This window comes from Sminthopsis crassicaudata, chromosome 3 (genome assembly GCF_048593235.1).
Source record: "Sminthopsis crassicaudata isolate SCR6 chromosome 3, ASM4859323v1, whole genome shotgun sequence".
NCBI classification, from domain to species: Eukaryota; Metazoa; Chordata; class Mammalia; order Dasyuromorphia; family Dasyuridae; genus Sminthopsis; species Sminthopsis crassicaudata.
Window position 1 is genome coordinate 535,386,655 of NC_133619.1, and position 22,611 is coordinate 535,409,265.

The following is a 22,611-nucleotide window of genomic DNA, read 5'->3' on the forward strand; positions in this document are numbered from 1 at the left end:
AAACAAAAAAAAACCACCCAGAGAGTACAATATCTGGGAGGAAAAAGGGGATGAATAGTGTCAAATATTACAGAGTTAAGAAGGATGAGAACCGAGAAGAGGACATTAGATTTGGCAATTAAGAGAACATTTAGTATACTAAAAATTAAATTGCATCAACCAGAAAATTAATTGAAACTATAATTGAGTTCAGCCAAGGCCACAAGACACAAGATTAATGTATAAGAATAATTATTAGCAATAAAGATAAAAAAACACCATAAAAGACATTTAATTTACAATAACAAAAAACCCATCAATTAATCTACAAATAACCTATATAAGGAAAATTATAAAACAATAACACAAAATAAAAATGTAGGAGAGACAATTAATGAATGGGTCAGACTAATAAAAATGATAGCTAGCATTTATATGGTGCTTCAAAATTTATAAAGCACTTTACTTGTGTTATTTGATTATCACAACTTCAAAATAGAAGAAATAATATTCTAGATATTAAGTTATATATTTAATGAATACAATATAATAATGAAACCAAATACTAAATACTTAATCTGAATACTAAAGAGTTTCTTCTTTTCTGGTGGTAGGAATGGGGTAACTGGATCTGTGATACAAGACAGATATTTGATGAACCAAAAGAAAACAAAAACAAGGGAAAAGAATTTATGTTTAACAAATGGATTTGAGAAAATTAGTTACCAATTTGGTAGAAAATGAATTGAAGATCCAGAACTTATATAAGACATTATAATGTATTGCAGCTGGATGAAGGTCAGTTAATCAAGCTATCAACAAGTATGCATTAAATACCTGTTATCTAGTAGGTACTAGAGATAAAAAGGTAAAAATTAAATAGTCCTTGCTCTCAAGAATTTATATTCTATATGGATGGACAATATATACCTTTGTAATACCATACAAAAACATGGGAAAAAAGCAAATACAAAATAAAATTTTGGTGTATATATAAGGTATCAACAGAATAGAATTTTGAATTAAACAATGGATTATAAGAGACAAAGGTGAGGGATTAGACATTTAAAGTATGGGATACAGGCAAGATAAAGATGGGAAATAGATGTGTGAATATTGTGAAGAAGACCAGTTTGGCTGGACTTCAGAATGTGGGAAGGAGAACATATAAAATACTTGACAAGAGCTGGGAGTCAAATAGCAGGGTAAGGCAAAAAGTTAACTGAATTCTTCCAAATTGTCCTCCAAACAACTTTAAAATAATTCTTCAAAACAAATTTTGGAGTGGTAGAGTCAAGAAAAGAAGAGGGTGAAAAAATTTTCTAGCCTGAGAAATCTGAGTTGGTAAGTTTTGTCTCACTTAAGTGACAGGGGAATAGAGTCCAGCTCAGGTGTTCTGGTCAATCCAGCAGCCACCAATGTAACAATAAGACTGTTCCCCCTGATGTAAGCCAAAAATGAGGCTTGAGCCCCTGAAGTACAAAGCACCAGCAAGGTGCTGCCCCAACAGACCACTGCAGGCCTTGGAAGCAACTGAATCAACAGCAGTAGCTCCTAGAAACTAGAGAATTAACTGTTCAGGAGGAGATTAGAGAGGAAATTTTGTTGGTCCTACGTGCAAGAATCTGTTGTATTGCCCAAATGGGGTTCCAGCGCACAGTTCCAGAGTGAGAAGGAGCACTAACATACTAGAGTATGCAGATGCAGGAGAGTGGGGATCTTGGTCACAGGTCCTAGGCAGAAAAAAATGCTTGTAGTTCTCACAAACCAGAATATAGGCCAAGAGAGCAGTGATCACATCTCTCATTAGATCTCACCACTTCAGAAGAACCAAAACCCTACAGGTCCCCCAGAATTAGTTCTGAAAATAGCAACACAAAAAGTCTGAAGCTTGGGATAGTGCTTCTTCAATTCAAGGAGCAGAGCCTAATTTTACATAAAATTAAGTCAAGAAATTTAGAATTTAAGATAAAATTAAGTCAAGGTTGGAAAATGAGCAAAAAACAAAGAATGTGATCACAGAAAATTGCCATGGTGATAGGAAAGATCAAAATACAAACTCAAAAGAAGACAATAATGTCTGAATGGCTATATAATGGCTCAAAGAAAATGGCGAACTAGTCACAAGCCCAAAAAAAGAACTCTTGGTAGAGCTGGAAAAGGATTTTTAATCAGAAAAGTAGAAGAAAACTTGGGAAAAGAAATGAGAGCCAATGCAAGAAAAATATAAAAAGAATCAACAACTGGGTAAAGGAAATAAACACATGTACAAAAATTCACAGTAGAAAATTACCCCTTAAAAAGTAGAACTTGGCAAATGGAAAAGGATGTAAAAAAACTCACTGAAAAAAAGTTCCTTAAAAGTCAAGTAGAAACTAATTACTGCACAAAACATCAAGGAAAAAAAATCAAAAGAATGAAAAAAAAAATAGAAGAAAATATGAAATAACTCACTGGAAAAACAATTTACTGGAACATCTATTTCGGAGAGATGATTTAAGAAATATAGGACTTCTTGATAGATATGATCAAGAATAGAGCCTGGATATTATATTTCAAGAAATTATTAAGGAAAGTGGCCCTCCTATCTTAAAACCAAAGGATAAAATAGAAATTTTTAAAAAATCTCCTGTTTACCTCCTGAAAAAAGATCCCCAAAAGAAAATTCCCAAGAATAGCCAAATTCAAAAGTTCCCAAGTCAAGGAGGAAACACTATGAGCAGCCAGAAAGAAAGAGTTAATACAGTGGTGCCAAAGTCAGGATTACATAGGATTTAGCAGTTTCTACAATAAAAGATAAAGATAAAAGGCAAAAATTAACTATCCCTTGCTCTCAAATGCTTATAGATGGATAAAATGGAGTAAGATATTCTGGAAGACAAAAGAGTTAGGATTACAACCAAGAATCATCTACTCAATAAAACTGATTATAATTCTTTCAGGGCAAGGGGAAAAATGGATATTTAATGAAAGAAAGGACTTTCCAGCATTCCTATAGATCAGAGCTCTATAGAAATTCTGATTTTTCAATTGCAAGACTCAAGGGTAAACTAGAAAGATTCAATAAAGTTGACATTCCTACTTTGGAAGATGATAGTTGTGACTTAAAAAAAAAAACAACTTTATTTATTTATTTCAAATTTGCATAGAAAATAGGAAAAGAAAAATAACATTGCTATATATACAGTAAAACATTATAGAGGATTCAGAATATAAAGAAATAAATTCCTATTTTAAGAAAGCCTATATAATAAATACTATACATTGTGTTCATAGCTATCTTTGCTTCCTTATAGGTTTTTGCCTGGTCTCTCTGCTGTGCACTCTACATTATTCTTTTTCTGCCTCCTTCATTTCCCCCTTCCCCCAAGAAAGATATAATCAGGTGTGGAGATATATATGTGTGTGTGTGAGAGTATACATATACATATATATACATATATATATATATGTATATATATATGTATGTATGTATATGTATATGTATGTATATGTATATATATGTATATGTATATATATATATAATTATTTATACATAATTTATATATAATATATAATTATCATTATATATAATACGTACCTATATATTTATTTGTATATATACACATGGATATGCATATACTTACATAGATGTCTATAATCATAGACACATATAAACATGTACATTCATATGCATCTATGTAAAACTATACTACTCTGATTTGTCCTTTCTCTGAAGGTGGATTTTCTTTGATACATCCAATCTTGTCATATTTTTCTAATTGTACCAGAGCAATATTCCAACCTTATACTATCTATTTTAATAGGGTAAAATAATACTGATCAATATGGCTGACATACAATGCAGTTTCTTAATTTTTCTCTTTAGGTTAAATCTATTTTAGCTTTAACTTTGTCTGAAATCATGCTTACTATCCTTGTTTTATTTTTTGTTTTTACATAATAAATTCTACCTTTAATCTTTATTTTATGTTTGTGTGTATCTCTTCTTTCTTATCCCTCCTGACTCCTCTACTTTATTTCTACCTGCTATCTTGCTCTCCTATTGTACTTAACCTACAATCCTTCCAAGAATCCCTCCTTTATCTTTCTAACCTACCTTATCTTCTCCGGAGATCCCTCCCTTATAATCTCCCCCTTTCTCTTCCTCTTTATCCTATTTCCATTAATCTATACATCTTTCTATAGCTTCATCAATCTATTCCATCATCTTCTTATTTTTAAATAAATCTAGAAATCTTTTATTCCCTTCTAAATGCATATGTTGTTCTCTCTTAAATCTTGTATAACCCATATCAAATTTCTTACTTTCTCAGAGAAGAAAGAGGAGTGAAGGTGAGAATTTGGAACTTGAAATTTTAAAAAATGAATGTTACAAATTGTTTTTTCATGGACTTGGGGAAAATCAAATATTATTAAAGAAGAAAAAAAAAAGTTGTTGGGGGTCAAGTTGTAAAAAGCTTTAAAATACCAAATAGAGTAAATACTTGATCTTACTGACAAAAGGAAACCTTTGCAGGTTACTAAGTAGGTAAATTACATGGTTAACCTATATTTTAGGAAAATCATTTTAGCAGTGGAGTGGAAGATGCTGGGAAAGGGAGAGATTTGAGACAGAAAGAACAAGTTGGAATATTTTTAGTGAGAGTTGATGTTGGCCTGAACCAGAATGGATGATGCCCATGTGAGAAGAAAAAATGGGACAGATGGAAAAGAAGGAGAGATAACAATTGGAAGTATCAAGTATAAAACCAGTATTGTGAACCTGGGCATTGAAAGGATGATAACACAAATAAGGAAGTTTGATTACAGGGCAGATTAGGGAGTGAAAGGACAAGTTCAATTTTGGATACATAGAGTTTCAGATGTAAAAGGACAGCCAGTTAAATAAGTCTAATAGGGAAGCTCTGGAGAATGAGGGAAACTGAATATATGCAAATCTACGCAGCATTTCCATACAGATGAGAATTTAACATATTAAAACATCCCACAGGAGAGTACAGAACCTTGAGAAGTGCCTCTAAAAATGGATGATAAAGCAACAAAGACTGAGAAGCCAGAATGTAGAGGGCCAAGTGTACTTGAAACAAGTAATCTTACAACAAGATGTTAACTCAGTGGCATTAAGATGATTCTCTAGTTTAAATGTACTTAGTATAGTTCCACAAATTGACACCTATTCTACAAGATTGAGACCTATGATGATGTACTTATAATAGAGTATATAAGAGTTAAGAAATCTGGGAAGAAGATAGACTTGGAGCTAGACAAAAGAAGACAGATGACTGGAGGCTGGAAGACAGACTCAAAAGACAAAGACCCTTGTTATGCCTCTCCTGTCTCCTTCAGTCTCCTAGTTAAACCTCTCTCCCAAAGTACAGGAAGTAAGAGAGCCACCAAGAGGCTGATCAAAGATAGAATCTCTATGGCTGACTTTGTCCTCAGTTTAAATACTCTGTTGCAATTACATCAACTGTAGAACTATTACATCACCATGTATTAAGTATATGTAAATTAGAGAACCACTGTCGATTTTATCAATTCCACTGAGTTAATATTTTGTTGTAGGATTACATCAATCATATTGAGCCTTAAGTATATTTCTCCAGAGTTCCTGCCCTTTACACCAGAATAGGTAGAAAGAGAGACATTTAAGTTATATTAAAACAATTATTAAAACAAAGAGAAAAAGCTGAATAACAGATTTCAATTCTGGAGGGAAGATGACTAAGTAAGTCATTAGATTTTAGAGATTTACTTGACTACATTAAAATTAACATATCTGTATAAAATAATAGAAAAAGAAAAAGAATGGTTTGGGGGAAATATTGAAAGCAGATATGATGGAAAAAGAATTGGTAGAATAGTTTGGTGAATAGAAAGCTGGGCTTGGAGTCAGAAAGGCCTGGGTTCTAATCCCACTTCAGACACATCCTGGCTGTGGGATTCTAAGAAAGGAACAAACTCCTTGTTTTCCAGGAAATTTTCTTAATACTCTTAAATTATAGTGAAGACTTTATTGAAAACAGGGAACCATCAGTACCGAGGAGAAAACTAAAAAATTTTCAAAGAAGGCCCCTCATGCTAGACTAAAAATTTAGTTAAGAGCAAACATAAATTAGTGATCATTTGAAAAAAATGCTCAAGCTTATTTAAAGATATGCAAATTAAAACAATTTTGGTGCACAACTGGCAAAAGTAACTAAATTGGAAAAAAAAATTCAACATAGTAATAAAACACAATGCTTGCAGGGTTATGTAGAAATAGTTATGTCCCTTTCTGGGTGAATTAATTTTAAAAATGCAGAATATTTTTAGATTGTTCATTACAAAAATTGTCATGATCTTCTAAGCCAATAATTTTACTTTTAGAAAAACACCATTATTATAGTCTTATCTAGAAGAGAGAAATAAACATTTCTTTCCCATATTTTTCTAGCATTTATTTACCTGAAAACAAAACAAAACAAAACAAAACAAAAAAAAACAAAAACAAATCTGGAAACAGTTTAAATGTCCAACAGTATGGGCCCATTAAAATAAATCATAATACATTCATGTAACTGAATTTCTAACAATTAAGCTAGATACATTTGAAGAATTCAAAGAAATATGAGGGGGCAAAACTTTATGAAATAATGCAAGCTTTTTAAAAAGCCAGAAAAACATAATGCTAGCAATGATCATAGAAAAGGAAAAACCGAAGAATAGAAAAAGAAATCTGATAGAAATTTGGAGCAACAGAAAAGTTAAAACATAATGTATTTATTTATTTAAACATGTAAATTGTAAAACAATTTTAATTGGCTATTGTAATGCATATTGTTATGCATTGTTTTTAAAGGGAAATTGTTCTTTTAAAGTATTCTTTTAAAATGTAAAAAAATTTTCAGGGAGTAGCAAGTAAGTAATCCAAAAGTAAGACAGCAAGATGGCACAGTGGATGGAACACAGACCTAGAATTGGATAGACGCCTCTGTGAGTTCAAATCTGCCTTCAGACACGTAACTAACTATATTAATGAGGTTTAGAATTGGAGATATCTAAATGAAATTAGGGTTTAACTGAGGTCTAGTGGCAGGTTCGGGGTACAGGGAGTCAAATAGAGCTCCCCTGCAACCCCTTTGGATTTGGCGCAAGGATAGGGAGATAAATGAGGTCTAGTAGCAGCACAAGAGTTGCCTGTAAAGGAATTTACAGACCTGAAAACCTAGATTGATAAAAGAGGCTTATTATGGGGTTTGGAAGTAAAGTCTAATTAGTAAAGTTGAAGATAGAGATAAAAGAGCACCGGAACCAGGGTTCCAGTGGGCAGAGAGTCTTTGGTGCCAGGAATGGTGATGGCATGTTTCCACCCTCTGCAAAGGGAGGACTCCAGCTTGTCTCTTTTATAATGAGAGATTTAGCTAAAGGGGGTTGTGGGTGGAGTCCCATGTTGACTCTTGGCTGGGTTTCAGCCAGGGTTAGAATTGAATTGAATTCAATGGGTTTTGGGACTGAGCTGTCCCCACCCAGATAACAAAGATGAAACTGTTTGTGCTTGGGGTGGAGTCCCCTCCCTGAGGCAGAGTCAAGGAGGTTTTCTTTTCTAAGGATTTTTCAGAGTTTTGGGGTTTCCTTGTTATTCCCCGCTCAAGCAGTCAAAACTTAAATTCATTTAAAGGAAAAAGACTTAGGGCAGTGTCTCTTATTGAGGCAGAGTTAAAGAAGATTTTCTCCTTCAAGGATTTTCAGAGTTCCGGGGTCCCCTCTTCAATATGAACCCGGGCTAAACATTTAACCGTGTTTTGTCTCAGTCTCTCAGTCTGTAAAATGAGTTGGAGAAGAAAATGGCAAACCATTCTAATATCTCTGGCAAGAAAACTCCAAATGAAGTCATAAGGAATCAGACTTGAGTGAAAAGCAATTTAACAACAACCAACAAGATAATGTGAATAGATTTATCAGATTTTTTCTTTCCAAAATGGACAGATGTCGGACAGTCTGAAAGTACTGAGAAGCAGTATGAAATTGATGAGGTTCAGCATAGGGCAGAGAGTTGTGGGAACCCTCTCTGGTCATCTAGCAGGTCCTTCATAAAAGAATTTACGAACCAAAAAGTTAGGCTGGCAAAAAGAAGTTTATTGGCACCTGGGAAGTCAGCTTTTGCTAGGAGGCTGACTTCCTTAATGGCAATGTCCCAACAGAAAAGTAAAGGTCTACCAGAGGAGTCTTGGAAGAAAGATAAAGTTCTTAGCAGAGAAATCTCCTAGTAGAGAAATTCCAACAGAGAGGTAAAAAGGAGTGTGGTCCTGTTAGGGAAATAGGAGAGAAAAATAAAGAGGGATTGATGCTGAAAAGAAAATGTCTTCTCAGCAGGCAAAGGGTCCTCAAAGGCAGCTATGCCAAGGAGCGAGAGAGCCGCCTCCTTTTGGCATGTCCTGCTTTTGGCCCTCTGCAAAGAATGAGCCACAAGTTGCCCTTTTTTATAATTTGAAACTTTAACTAGGGGTTGGGTTGAAATCTTAGAATTGAATAGACATTTTCCATTTGAATGAGTGTCTCTGAACTAATCTCCACTCAATGGAGGTCAATAGAAATCTAGATCTCCAGCTCCAGCTAAGTAGGAGTGGTCCTGGACTCAACCACCAAGAGAAACAGAATGAAGGCACTTTATCTTGATCTCTCAGGGGAGAGCTTCTTCTAGAGTTCAAGGAGTTTCTCAAGCATTCCCCGCCAAAGTCAGAGAGAGAGGCAGTTTCAGTGTTCCCCACATCAAAATCACTAGATTCTTTGAGAGAAAAGTACAGCAAGTTAAAAAAAAAAAAAATAGAACAAAATAGTAAGACTTCAATATAAAATTCTGATAGGGACAGCCCTGATAAAAATCCTTCTTACTTCTAGAAAGAGATGCTCCAGGTCACACAATTTTAAATCCCTTTATTCACAGAATTGCTTTTTTTTTTTTTTTTTTAACCTTTAAATAAATTATTTTAGTTTTCTGAACTATCTTCCATTTATTGAAGTTTAAAATTTAACATTGGACACAGTAGTGGAAGGATTATTTCCAAGAACTTTTATTTTGTATTTATTTAAGATAATCCCAATAAAACAAAAGTTTTATTCATAACCACACTACTGTGTATGTAGTATTACACATGTACTGAATATGGTTAATTAGTATTCACTTTATAGGATATGGTTTGGTTAGCTCCATGTATTTTTTTTATCTAGTGAATAATTCTTGGTCTCAGATTTTTGTGGGTTTTGTCCCACAATTTTGTTCCAAATGTCCCAAAATGTACCAGCCTACATTTACCCTCATTAAAATGTTTAATCTTCAAAAATATAGCATTTCTTTTAATTAAGGTCATTATAAATTTTATTTCCCAAGTTGTCATTCAAGTCTGAAATCATATGCAAAACTGATGAAAAAAATCTTTTATTCTTCATATAGGTCATTACTAATTATACTGAGCATAACAAGGTTCAGAATAAATTCCTGAAGGACATGTCATTATGAAACAAGGCTCTTTTATTGATAATTAACCTTTGTACATGGTTTGCAAACCATTACATCCACAAAGGTTGTAATATGGCTAAAATGTCATATGAAATATAATAAAAGGACAGACTAAAACCAAGATGATACTTTATAGCTGTGACTTCCCCTTGCAATGTGGTCTTTTATGGTATAAAAATGGAAATAAATTTGGTTTTGGCACAAAGTCATGGTGCTAAATTTTTAGCATTTTATGCTTTTTAAGGTGACTAGAAATGCATCTGTTACTAATTTCTCAAGTGATACTTGCAAGTTGATATTGCCTTTTTTTTTTTTTTAACACTGAGTATTCCAGATGTATTTTTTAAATTAAAAGTTCCCAAAGTTGATCAATTTGGTTTCAATTACAATCACAGAAATGGGTTTTTTTGTGTACTAAACAGTATTAAAATAATCAACATATTAAATATTTTTATGCTGAAATAGTATTATAGACTTGAGATTAGGAGATAAAAGATACCATTCTGCTCTTTGGATTTGTATGTGACAAAAATAATTATAATTAGAAAGTTCTATGAAAGTTTTCTCTATTGATAAGGAGATTCCTTTTATATCTAATGTTAGGAAATATAAAAGGGTAGCATAGTATGTTAGCTAGTGAGCTTGCCTTGGAGTCACATACTATTTCTGACAACTGTATAATCATGGGCTAGTCTCACTCAACATCTTTATGCTCCAGTAAATTCTCTTAATATTGTAAGCTATAAATGAGTTGCTGGTTTGTGTTTACTGAGGAAATTTTCTCATTTGGAGTTTCTAATATCTATGAAAGCATAGATTTGGAACAATAATTGGGCAGAACATTAAATAATGAGATTTGTTTGTAATTTGATCTACTGATATATGAAACTTTTAGTTACTTTGCACACCCTTTTAAATTAATTTTCCATTTTATTTTACATGATAAACTAGATATGATGACATTGATTTCTATAACCTGTTTTATTTTAAAAAGACTCACCAGACATTCCCCATATTCTATTTCTTAAAATTCTGCTCATTATTAGGTTTTCAAAGGAAGGGGAAACATAACTAATATTTTCATAGCATTAAGTTCTAGGAGAAAAATGGAAGACCATATAATAAAATTACCTTTTATTTACATAAGAAGGAATTCAGGCCTAATGGACTTAAATATTTTACCCACAGTTACAGAGATATTATATAACAAAGTCATCCTATGAACTCAGATCTCTTTTGATTCTAAATCTAGAGTTCTTTTCTATTCTATCTCTGTTAATCATTTTTATGCTAAAGCTTTAGAAAATGACATTAAATTTATGTCTTTCCATAAGAAATAAATTTTTATAAAAACTAATTTAAAAACAAAACTTCACATTAAAAAAAAAAAACTGGTCAAATGTAGAAAATGAATATATTACCACCTAAAAACAAAAAAGGAAGGGAAGGAGGGGGAACAGAAGGAGAAAAAAAACAGAAAGGAAGGAAGAAACAGCAACAGAAACAACAGCAGCAGCAGCAGCAACAATAACAACCAGTTAATCATAGCATGTAACAGATAACTCTTAAATTAAAATTTTTACCTGTGGAATCCAGGACATATAACATGGGAGAACTGAAGATACACTGGGAGAGTCATGCTGGTTTTCTGAGAGTCGATTTCCATCAAAACTACATCCTTCCAAGAGTAAGCCACTGATCTGTATTAAAAAGGTATAAAAAGTCATGCTATAAGTAATTATAATACGTCTTAATAAAGTCAAATCATAAGCAAGGATCCAAAGAGTGGCAAACCAAAAATTCTTATATGTGAGAAAAATGCTACTTTATGAAAAGGCATCAGTTTTCATGGCAAATTTTCTTTGAACTCAATGTTCATTTTTAGTAAATGCTTCAGCATTTACTGTAAATATGAATCAAGAATGATTTAACTATAGGTGATACAAATTGATAAAAACATACTGATCTTCACAACAAACAGTCAATAAGAGAAAAGCAAATCAAAACTTTGGGATGTGCATTTTTCTCTTCAGACATTTGCCATCATTCTCAAGAAAATAAAATGCAATTGAGTTAAGGGTTGCATTATTTGAATTAATCAAATTTGTACTACATATTTCTATTTGGCTAGAACCATTTAATATATTTTACATTATTATAATTTCAAACAGTGAATACTAATTGGGGTGTGGCTGCATAAGCAACAGCAAAATAAGAGACAGACTCATAGTCCTGATGAGGAAGTTACAGACATGGCCACAACTATTAAAAACTTCTGAATTGCAAAGTCCTTAGCATCTTTGAAAGGTTCTATCAGTGGAAATGGCATTAAAGTCAAAACACCAGCATCTACTTGGTTTCTGCAGGCTTGGGACTTTGGGACCTTTCTATATGATTTACAGTTAAAACCTCCCATACATATTGTCTTCAGTAAAATATGATCTCCTCTAAAACAGGGACTGTTTCTCTTTTCCATGTATCCTTAGTGCTTTGCACATAAAAAGATTTAATGCTTTTTATTTACTTCATTCAAATTCAGCTTAGCCATTCTTGATCCTTTTTTTCCCCAAAAATTTAGCTTGTAAGTACAGTATTTGAATGTACTTATTTGTATACATGTTGCCTCCTTAAAAGTCCACAAACATTTATTAATTGTATACTATGTAATAGACACTGTGCCAAGAACTGGAGACAGAACTTAAAACCCCTTAAGGGCAGAAAAATAATTTTTAATCTTTGTTTCCATAGCATTGAAAAACAGTAACTGGAACAGATTAGACACTCAATACATCTTGCTGATTGATTAATAGATTACGTATTTGCTAATAGCATGAATGGCATTTTTTAAAGATAAAAAGTATTTTAGTACACAACTTCAGAAGTGGGTATCTTATAGAATAGATACACATGTATTAAAGTGCAAAGGCACAGTTTTTATTTCCTATCCTCAATTTAAAGTCTCTCCCCTCTTTCCCCATTGATTGAGTACTGCAAAGGTTACTGGCTACTATTACATCTTCCTCCTCATCTGAGTGTAAGTCCTTAATTACATCTTTCCTTCTGCTTGTGAGTGTCCACTTCTCATTATATTTTATAATTTCTTATTATAACTTTGCTTAATTAACAGTATATTTTACTGATTTTTTAAAGTAGTTAACTCAGTGTTCTGCATCTGTTTATTTATTCATTCAAGTCAGACTTTTTGTGACCCCATGAACCATACTATCTGAGTTTTATATTGGCAAAGATGCTGGAGTGGTTTACCATTTACTTCTTAATTAGATGAAGTCAAACACACATTCAATGACTTACCCAGGGTCATATAGCTAATAAAATCTGAGGCTAGAGTTGAACTCAGGTCTTTCTGACTCCAGATCTAGTACTATATCTCCTGAGTCACATAGCTGCCTCCTGTTCTCTGTACCTAGTAAGTGATTAGTAGTTGTTAATCTGATCTGAAATGTAAAATATCTTCATGAAGGGCAATGCCAATTTATCTATGACAATAACTATATTTTAATAATTATTTATGGAGGAGATTCTGAGAAGAGGACAGATTAGGTCAGAAACCACAATCTCTCTAGATTTTCACTACAAATAAAATAAAATTTCACCTCAGAATAGAGAACAATAAAAACAAATAACAATTGGGGCAGAATAGTGGGACAACCAGAATAGGCCCAAAGCAAGAACCCAGGAAGAAAGTATGACTAGTGTGAAGTGTAAACACCTCTAGGCCAATTCCACTGAAAGAGCAAGCAGTAGGCCCTGTCACCAGTTGGGTTGGGAGGGTATGTGCTCAGTCCCAGCCATAGGAATTTTCATCATCCCATCAGTGGGGGAAGTCTGGCATCTGAGTCTAGGGAACTTAAGGGAAGTTCAAGTGTGCTGCTGCCAGCACATGCCCAGTGAATGCAGAAGCAGTGGGACAGGGACTTTGCCCATTGTGGGCACTGAACAGGAGAGTAGAATTCTAGGTTTGGGGTTCCAGTCTAGAGGAAAGAACTGAAGGAAGAACTGAGGCCAGAGGTACCATCCCCCACACTCCATACCTCTATTGTAATTAGAGGTGATTACATTAACAAGAGAACAAAACAAACAGCAAACAAAAATGAACACACAAAAAGTTCATTACAAAAAGTTATTAGAAGATTAGGAAAAAATGGGGTTCATCTTCAGAGGAAGATACTGAAATAAAAAAGCTTCTCCTACCCCAAAGAGTAATATCAAAGGATCGTTCTCCTGCTCAAAAAGAATTCATAGAAGATTTTTTAAAAGACTTTAAAAATAAAATGAGAGAGTTTGAGGCAAAACAAAAACAAAAATAAGAACAATTCAAGAAAAACAATAAGATTATGTAAAGAAAGAGATCCATAATCTTAAAGGAAGAAAATGACTTCTGAAAACTAGAATTGGGCAAGGAGAGGACAGTGAAGTTAAAAGAGACTAAGAAATAATAAAACAAAATATAAAGGATGAAAAAATTAGAAGAGAATATGGGATCTAAAAAGAAAAAACAACAGATCTGGAAAACATAAAAAAAAAACCCAAACATAATAATAATTGGACAACCCAAAAACTATAATCAAGAAGAGAATCTTGAAATAATAATACAAGAAATAATTAAAGAAAATTGTCCTGAAGTGTCAGAACAAGAGGGAAAAGTAGAAATATAAAGATCCACTGATCACCAACTGAAAGAAATTCTATGAGGAAATCCTATGGAAGCATCACAGCTAAATTCTGAAACCCCTAGGAATGTCAGAAGACATTATGAACAACAAGAAATAAATAATTCAAACATAATTTGAATTATACAAGACTTGGGCAATGGCTATGTTAAAAGACAGCAGTATTTGGAATACCTTATATCAAACAGCCAAAGAACTAGGGTTGACACCGAAAATATATTGAGAAAAAATTAAACATGATTGTAAATGGGGAAAAAAAAAGCATATTAACAAAAAATAAAATGCCAGATTTTCAGGATTTTTTTTTTTTTGCAAACAAACCTGAACTTAAGAGAAAATTCAAATATAAAAGTCAACATTAAAGACTAAATTTCAAGGGATTTAATAAGGACAAATTGTTTATGTTTTATACATAAATCATATTATAGTCTAAGATTGTTGTTAGAAATAGGGTAGTTCAAAAGTTAAAAAGAAAGATTTTGGTAGAGTTGTGATTTTTAAAAGTAAAACCATGAGGAAAAGGTAAAAAATAGTAACTATGTTATATGAATGGGGTATAAAAGCAAGAACTGACACAAAAGAATTAAAAAAGGAAGAACAGCTGATAGATCTGAAACCCTACTCACATGGAGAAGGATTAACGAGGGAAAATACATATTTTACATATGTATTATATATATATATATATATATATGTATACACACACACACACACACATATATATATATATATGTATGTATTTTCTTTAGGTTGAAGGGAGGCTATATAAAAGGCTAACAGAAGTAAGGAAGAACAGTTAGCATGTATAGGAAACAAAAACTATACACCAATAAAATAACAATAATCAATAGTACAATTTATCAGAAAAGAAAGGTAGGAATCTCAGTCAAAGTTAAAAATAATTCAAAAGAGAGAAATTCTATATTATATCAGCCATATTAATAATGCTATAAGAAGGTATATATTTGTGTATATAAGTTTATATATGTGTGTGTATGTATGTGAATATATATGGCTATATATTATATATATATATATGTAATATATAATATATACACATATGTATATGTGTATACACACACAAAAATATATCCCTGCTTAACTATAGCCTGCTTTTAACTAATACATGAAATCATAGAATTTTGTAACTGGAAATATTGGAAGCTGAAAAAACTTATACTTTTTCTAAATTCAATCATTTTAGATCAGGAAGTCTAGGGATAGTTTAGGGGCAATCTGGCTTTTAAACAGTGAATTTAGTCTACTTCTTTCTATAGGTGTCTGGTGGTTTTGTGGAGAGCTCTCAATCCAGCCATAAGCTTAATGCAGTCCACTTTGGAAAGTATAACCTAAGGAACTAGGGCACCTAAATAAATCTAAATAGATTCAGACAGTTCAATCTTTACTTTTTATTTGCTCTCTGGTCAATTTTCAGAAATCATTGTCTTCTTCCTAACTGCATTTTGTTAAATGTCTTTCTATACTTTTACCTTTAATGAATGGGATATATACTTCTCAGTTATGGTGCTTGCTTTTAAATTCTTATTCTCTCTCTGTCTCTGTCTCTCTGTCTCTTTCTCACTCTGTGTTCTTACCTTTGCTTAGCCAAAAGTCTGATCAAAATGTAAAGTGTATTGAGAATTGTTCATCTCAGTTTTCATCCAATGTGATTATTTGCTATTAAGATCCCATTTTTGGGCTTCAGCAAGATGTTTTCATTCATTGTTTGCTGTAAGGGACTGAAACTCTTGAGTCAATGCACTGAGGTCGGACAATTGAGCACTTGAGGCTAATTACTGATTGGACAATACTCCAAGTATATGCTAGGAAATGGTCTTTCCCACTATCCTGTGCTGGCCCAATCATTTGGTGTATACAGAGAATTGTGGGAGGGACTAGGAGGTGCAGGGAGACTAGCAGGGTCATTTCTGTGAGAGAGATGAGGCAGTGAGGTCACAGAGATCCTACGTGTCCACTCTCTTCACTTCTACCACTAAAGACCTAGAATAAATATCCTGACTCCGGTATCCTAAGGTATCTAGGGTGCTAACGCAGTAGCCACAGTTTGCATTCATTCAGCAAGCGCTAAGCTCATTCTCAAGATACAAGGCTAGATGCTGGGTCCTGGAACCAGCCTTATTAATCTTGTACTACAGAACTTTAAAAGAAAGTCGAAATAAATATTATTCCTATGAATTCTAGAAAAAACTTATCCCTAAGCATAATATTGTAGAAATATTCTTTTGTACTCACATGACATAGTAAGAAGGTAGCTATTTAGGGAGGCAAATCATCTCAAAGACATGAGGGTATGATTCTGACATTACAATTTAATTATGGGATAGGATCAGTATCTCTATGGGTTGTCACATCCTGTTATAAAGATTAAGCTAATTGTTTCCTTAAAAGTCAAGCAATCCCAATAGAAAAGTGGTCAAAGCCTGTAACAGCTCTTCAAAGAATTGAAGACTATTAACAATATATGAAAGCATGCTCCAAATCACTGATAAGAAGAAAAATGAAAATCAAAAGAAGCCTGAGATTTCACATCAAGCCAGAAAATGGCAATGGTAGCTAAAGGTGGGAATAACCAATTGGAGGAGGTGATGTAAAGAAAGGTACACCAATAGTTTGTTGATAGAGCTGTGAATTAGTACATCTATTCTGGAAAGAAATTGGGAATTATATGTTTAATAAAGTAGGTAAAATGTCCCTATTCTTTGTCCCAGGGATTTCATTCCTAGCCATATACCCCAAGAAAATCAGACAAAAAGAGAGAATTTATATATCACAAAATATTTTATAACCATTTTTTTTTTCCTTTTTGAATGTGATTGAAAAGAAGAAGACAAGTAGATGTTCACAGGGAAATGTCTAAACAAATAAGGGAATAATAATGTGTTACAAGAAGTGATGAACATTATGAATATAGAAAAGCATGGAAAACCACAAATAAAGTAAAATGAAGTGATCAGGAAAACAGTATGTACAAATCACTAGAGCAATATAAATGGAAAGAATTACAAAATAATTGAAAATGAATATTATAAAATTATAAAGAACTTACTTGGATACAAAGAAACGCTTTGAGAAAATAACTCTTCTTGGGGGTTGCCCCACAGTTGTGGAATAATACATATACAAATATATATAAAATGTTCAGATTTATATAAAATTTATTGATCAATTATGCTGCATTTTTTCTTTGTTTTTAAAAATAATTCTTTGTTATAATAGATGGCTCCTGAGAAGAAGGAAGATATAGGAGAGCATCTAGGCAAGATAAAAACAAAGCATAATAATAAAAGCCTTTTTTTTTAAAAGACAAGGAAACTCTCAGGGGCCAATCATGATTTATCAGCATTGATGTAGCTTAATGTCCTTGAACTATGTTAATATGGTTTCATCATCACCTAAAGACATAAAAAGACATTCTGCAGGGCTACCTAACTTTCTATGAGTTCTCAGTATCTGCCATATTTTGGTAAGCAGAATGGAAAAAGGCATACACTGATGATATAATACTGATTTAGCTTAACAAGACCAAAGTTTCTGAGGTCCAAGAAGAAATAGTAGCATATTATGAGGGATAAAGTATGGGAAAATCAATCCTAAAAAAATTCAGGATTTCCCCATTGATTTCAGTCATGTTTTGTGGACACATAGTAGATGGGAGACAACCAAAGAAGTTCCCAATACTTGCCTTTTCATAATCTAAAAATGAAGCTTAGATGTTTATTGGACTCTTTTGGCTTTACAGAAACCACATTCCATACTTGTATTTACTAGAATATACTGGGTCATTGGCAAATCCATCTCTGACACTATCACAGGCTACCGTTCTCTTAAACCTAAAATAAAGTAGTACACAGGACTTCTGAATTCTAGTTCAAGATATAGATTATGGGTGTGACATGGATAAAAAAAGACAAAAGTATCTGAAAAGAGTTGGTAGGACATATACAAGAAAGAAATGAAAATGAACAGTCATGAAAATCTAGATAGAAGAGAGCATTCAGGAAAAGAGTGCAATCAATATTGTCAAATAATAACAGAAAACTGAAGAAGAATTAGGATTAAGAAAAGGCTATTAGATTTGAGAAATAATTAGATAACTAAAGAAAGGGAAGTTTCAATTGATAATGAAATCAGAATTCAGATTGTTGAAGAGAAAGTATCCATTATTAAATGTCCCTAATCTTGAGGATGCAAAATAGTTGGCATAGGCAGTACTGGAAAAGAAAGACCAAAACAAAGGAAGAAGAGGGGAACAAGAAAAGCTTAAAAAAATAGGAAGAAAAGAAGTAGCAAAAAAGAATATGTATTAACTCCCCTGTATTCTCCGGAAAGAGGGAACAAATGTAAAAGAGAAGTAAGCTCAGAAATTCCTGGCTTTGCATCTGTCCTTTGTAAGTACAGAGTTCTTGATTTCAATGACTTGGTATGGTAAGCTAATAATGAGGAGCAGGAGCATCACAGGAAAACCAGAACCATAGGACAGGTAATGACACAATCTCTGATATGGCCACTGATTTTGTAAGACAAGTCAACGTTATCAGTAGTAAAATAGCTAAGTAAAGATCACTGACATCTTTCGTGAAGCCTATCTTGGTGCTAGTGTTGATACCAAGACTTGTTCTGCAAAACCATTTCCTATCAGCCAGAATATAAACTTCTTTGGACCCCTATTGGAAGAATAATACAAAATTTCTGATCTTCTAGAGGTCTTTGCACAGAAACTTTTCTCTTCTTTCACAAGGTTTAGACAAGGACTCTCCCAGCATCCAGAAATTCAATAGTATCACAAAGGAAAGAAGAAAATTCCTTTCTTCCAGGTAAATGTTCATTCATCAAAATTCTTTAGTGATAATACCATTTTATCCATGCTATTTAAAAAACACCTCCCAACAATATCATTTTTTGTTCCCCAGATAAGGAAAACATTTTTGTATTATTCCTTTTCTAAGAATTCAAGAGGTCTTGGATTGAAATGTTCTTTCTGGAATCTCTCAGAAAAGATGAGATATCCACTGACAGATCTATAATTTGACTAGCACATATAATCAATTAAGAATTAAAGAATAGTGACAGTGATGTGCTACATGGAAAGACAAAGTATGAAATAATGCACTATGAAGAATATTTTGGTTTGTACACTCCTGGAAACAGGATAGACTATGCATTCTTAACTTACATTTTGTTTAAAAGTCCTAGGCTTTGTATATCAAGAATATTCATTTTTGAAAGAATAAAGTATAAAATTGGATCTCTATTCTAAAAGTAATGTTTTAATACCACCTGTGTTACTTGGACAAGGCACTTAAACTCTCTGGGTCTCAGTTTTCTCACCAGTAAAATGTGAGGACTTCACTAAGTGACCTTTAAGATCCCTTCTAGCTCTTTATCTATGATCTAGTGTTTATGGAACCTTAAAAGCAACAGATTATGCCTCTATAGCTTGGAAAAAATGTAAATCACTTTAATATGGTAAAATACAACTGACACAGCATAGCAATCTGCTATATAAGCAAAAAATTGTGTTCTATTATGTGAGAATATCTTGTCTATGTATTAAATATCCTTATTTGGTTTCTTCGGGGGTTATGTTTTATATTCATACTTTCAATACAAAGAATTAAGAAGCAAATTATTAAGTAATAAAAAACCCTTAGCAATTCTTTCAGTTCTAGTACCATAGAAGATGTATAATTTATGCACTATGAATGGGAGAAAAAAAATAGAACAAGTGTGATTTCATTACTATCTTCATGAAATGAAAACATGGACTTTGATTTACATGGCATCAAAGCATAGTGGATGTCATTTAAATTTTAAATGAGAAATAAAGCATCCATCCACATACACCAGGAATATTTTATTTAGAAAAGCTGTCAAGATATTCAAATAAATTAATGTCCTCATTTTCTCTCAAATTCAACAAAACAACTTTAAAATGACAAAGATGACATCTTTAAATAATTTATCATCAGAACTTGTATAAAGGTGTTACGTTTGTCTCAAAATATTCCTCATTTTAAGGTGAAGTATTTCGATAGTTCAAGAATTTGTCAATTCATCACTGTGGATACAGAATTGCTATATATAAAAAACATATAAAAAGTACATAGCCTTTGAGAACTGCTGTGGCCAGGCTGGAGCCTCTTCAAACTGTGCTAGGTTTGTACTTGGATTGTGTAATTGTACACAATAATCCTATCCCCAAGCTCATATTTGAAGCATGCTTGATAGGATCTGCTAGAGGTTATGCTCCCCTGTCCCAGACCTTGAAAATTCAGACTCTCCTCCTTACCACTAACAGGAACTAGAAAAGGAATTTTAGTACCCGAATTAAAGAAATACAATAAATCTAACAGAATGAATATAGAACTGCAACTTGTTACTGGGTTAAATAGCCTACACTAAAAGAAGGATTAAGGAGACATAGATTGTTTAATATGAAACAAGAAGTAACAAAACATTTCTAAGGCCATATCTACTTTCAATTTATCAATTCAGTTTGTCAACCTGTGCTAGCTCTTCAGGCAGATATCAGAACTTTCAGTGCCCTGTTATCAAGGGATCACATCTGAGAACCAGGAACAGGAAGTACAAAATGAAATTGGACTCCCCCGATAGATTAAGATTGTTAATATGTGAAACCAGAAGGAGGATGTATCACTTGCTAATCATGCCTAATATGGGCATGTTGTTTAGAAGTATTGTCTTGGGACATTCAGATTAATCATGTATAGCCAGAGACAGTGTGTTGAAGTAGAGAAACTGCTAGCTTCTAACCCAGGATGATCTAGGTCCAATTTACATCTTTTGAAATATATTCAGGGTGTGACCCTGAGAAAGTTTCATCATCCATCATCATCGTCATCGTTATTGACACTATCATCACAACTGACACAAAATAATAGTGTTTATGTAGTATTTTAAGTTTTGCATAGCACTTTACACATATTATTATAATTGAGCCTCAAAATAACCCTATGAGGTAGATACTCTTAGTATGTCCATTTTAGAGAGGAAGAAACTGAAACACAGAGAAGTTAAGTGACATGCCCAGGATCGTACAACTATGTGTCTGGGGACAAGATTCAAACAGATCTTCCTAAATTCTAATCCAACAATCTATCCACTGAACTATCTTACTGCATGCAACAATTCTTTAAAGCATTAAGTTGCAAAGAAGCTGGCAAACAGCACTGGTAGCAGTTTCTCATTTAGAGTTCCCTATACCAATGAAATTACAGGTCAAATTTCAGATCAATATATCTGAATCTAGAAAAATATATATTATATGTAAAATTTTTATACTAAAATATTTATATTACATATCATAATATTCCTAGTTATAAAATCCAAATATGCTCTAGTCATTCCTCTTTTTAAAAAATCAAGTTTAGACATCTTATATGGAATTAAATGAAAGTAAACTCATCCCTAAATACTTAATATAAAGCAATAAATACATTAGTATAAGTTATCTATATATGTACAGAAAAGATATTGTGAATAGTACTATATAAATAAGTTCACACTTTATATTAATATTTATGTGTCACATTTTACATTTAGGATATATATGAATATAAACTGAGGTATAAAGAGTATATATATATATATATATATATATATATATATATATATATATATATATATATCGTATATATAATCTACACACATCCTACACTCATACATATATAACAAGTTATTTGTTGCATTAAGGGTTTACAGAAAATCTGTTCTAATCATTAATTCCTTTATATACATGGCACTAGTCCTTAAGTAAGTGAACAATTACAGAAAATAGATCTCAGAAGAATTTTATTGAAAGGATTATTTATTGAGGCTGTCTCCTAACATCTATGATAATGTACTACTTGAATTAAACTTAAATAATTATTGGATCAGACATCTCAATGTACATACCTACAATATAATACTTCTAACTATTCTTTAATTCTTAAGCTTATGAGATGTACTTATTTCAACTTAACAAAATAACTACAGAATAATATCATTATAACAAAAAGCTGTGTACCCAAATTGTCCTTTATCTATGAATTTTAAGTCAAAATGAATTATACTTTTATGTTAAATTTAGATTTAATGATATATATGTATATATATGTGTATATATATATATGTGTGTATATACACACACACACATATAAATAAATAAATAAATAAATAAATATATAGGGACAGCTCACAGAATTATAAAATCTCAGTGATCAGCCAATATAGCCTATACCTAATATCTGATATTATCTAAAAGATTACCAAGTCTTTCCTTGAATATCACCAGTAATGTGATCACAAAACTTCCTCTTTTCCTCCACTTTTTTTTTCCTGAGCACCTTTATCTTTGCCCGCACCAAAAAAAAAAAAAAAAAAAAAAAAGACATGGGCTTGGGTTCTTCTATTTGC

General features: G+C 32.4%; 1 protein-coding gene across 3 annotated transcripts in view; it reads right to left on the bottom strand.

Annotated features, from left to right (window-relative positions):
* The window catches only part of DYNC2H1 (dynein cytoplasmic 2 heavy chain 1), a 394,253-nt gene that overhangs the window by 12,452 nt on the left and 359,190 nt on the right, over window positions 1-22,611 (bottom strand). For all 3 annotated transcript variants that reach the window (XM_074304391.1, XM_074304390.1, XM_074304389.1), the window contains one exon: window positions 11,065-11,181. In XM_074304391.1, the coding sequence (XP_074160492.1) occupies window positions 11,065-11,181 (117 nt within the window). The remainder of the gene's footprint in view (window positions 1-11,064; window positions 11,182-22,611) is intronic.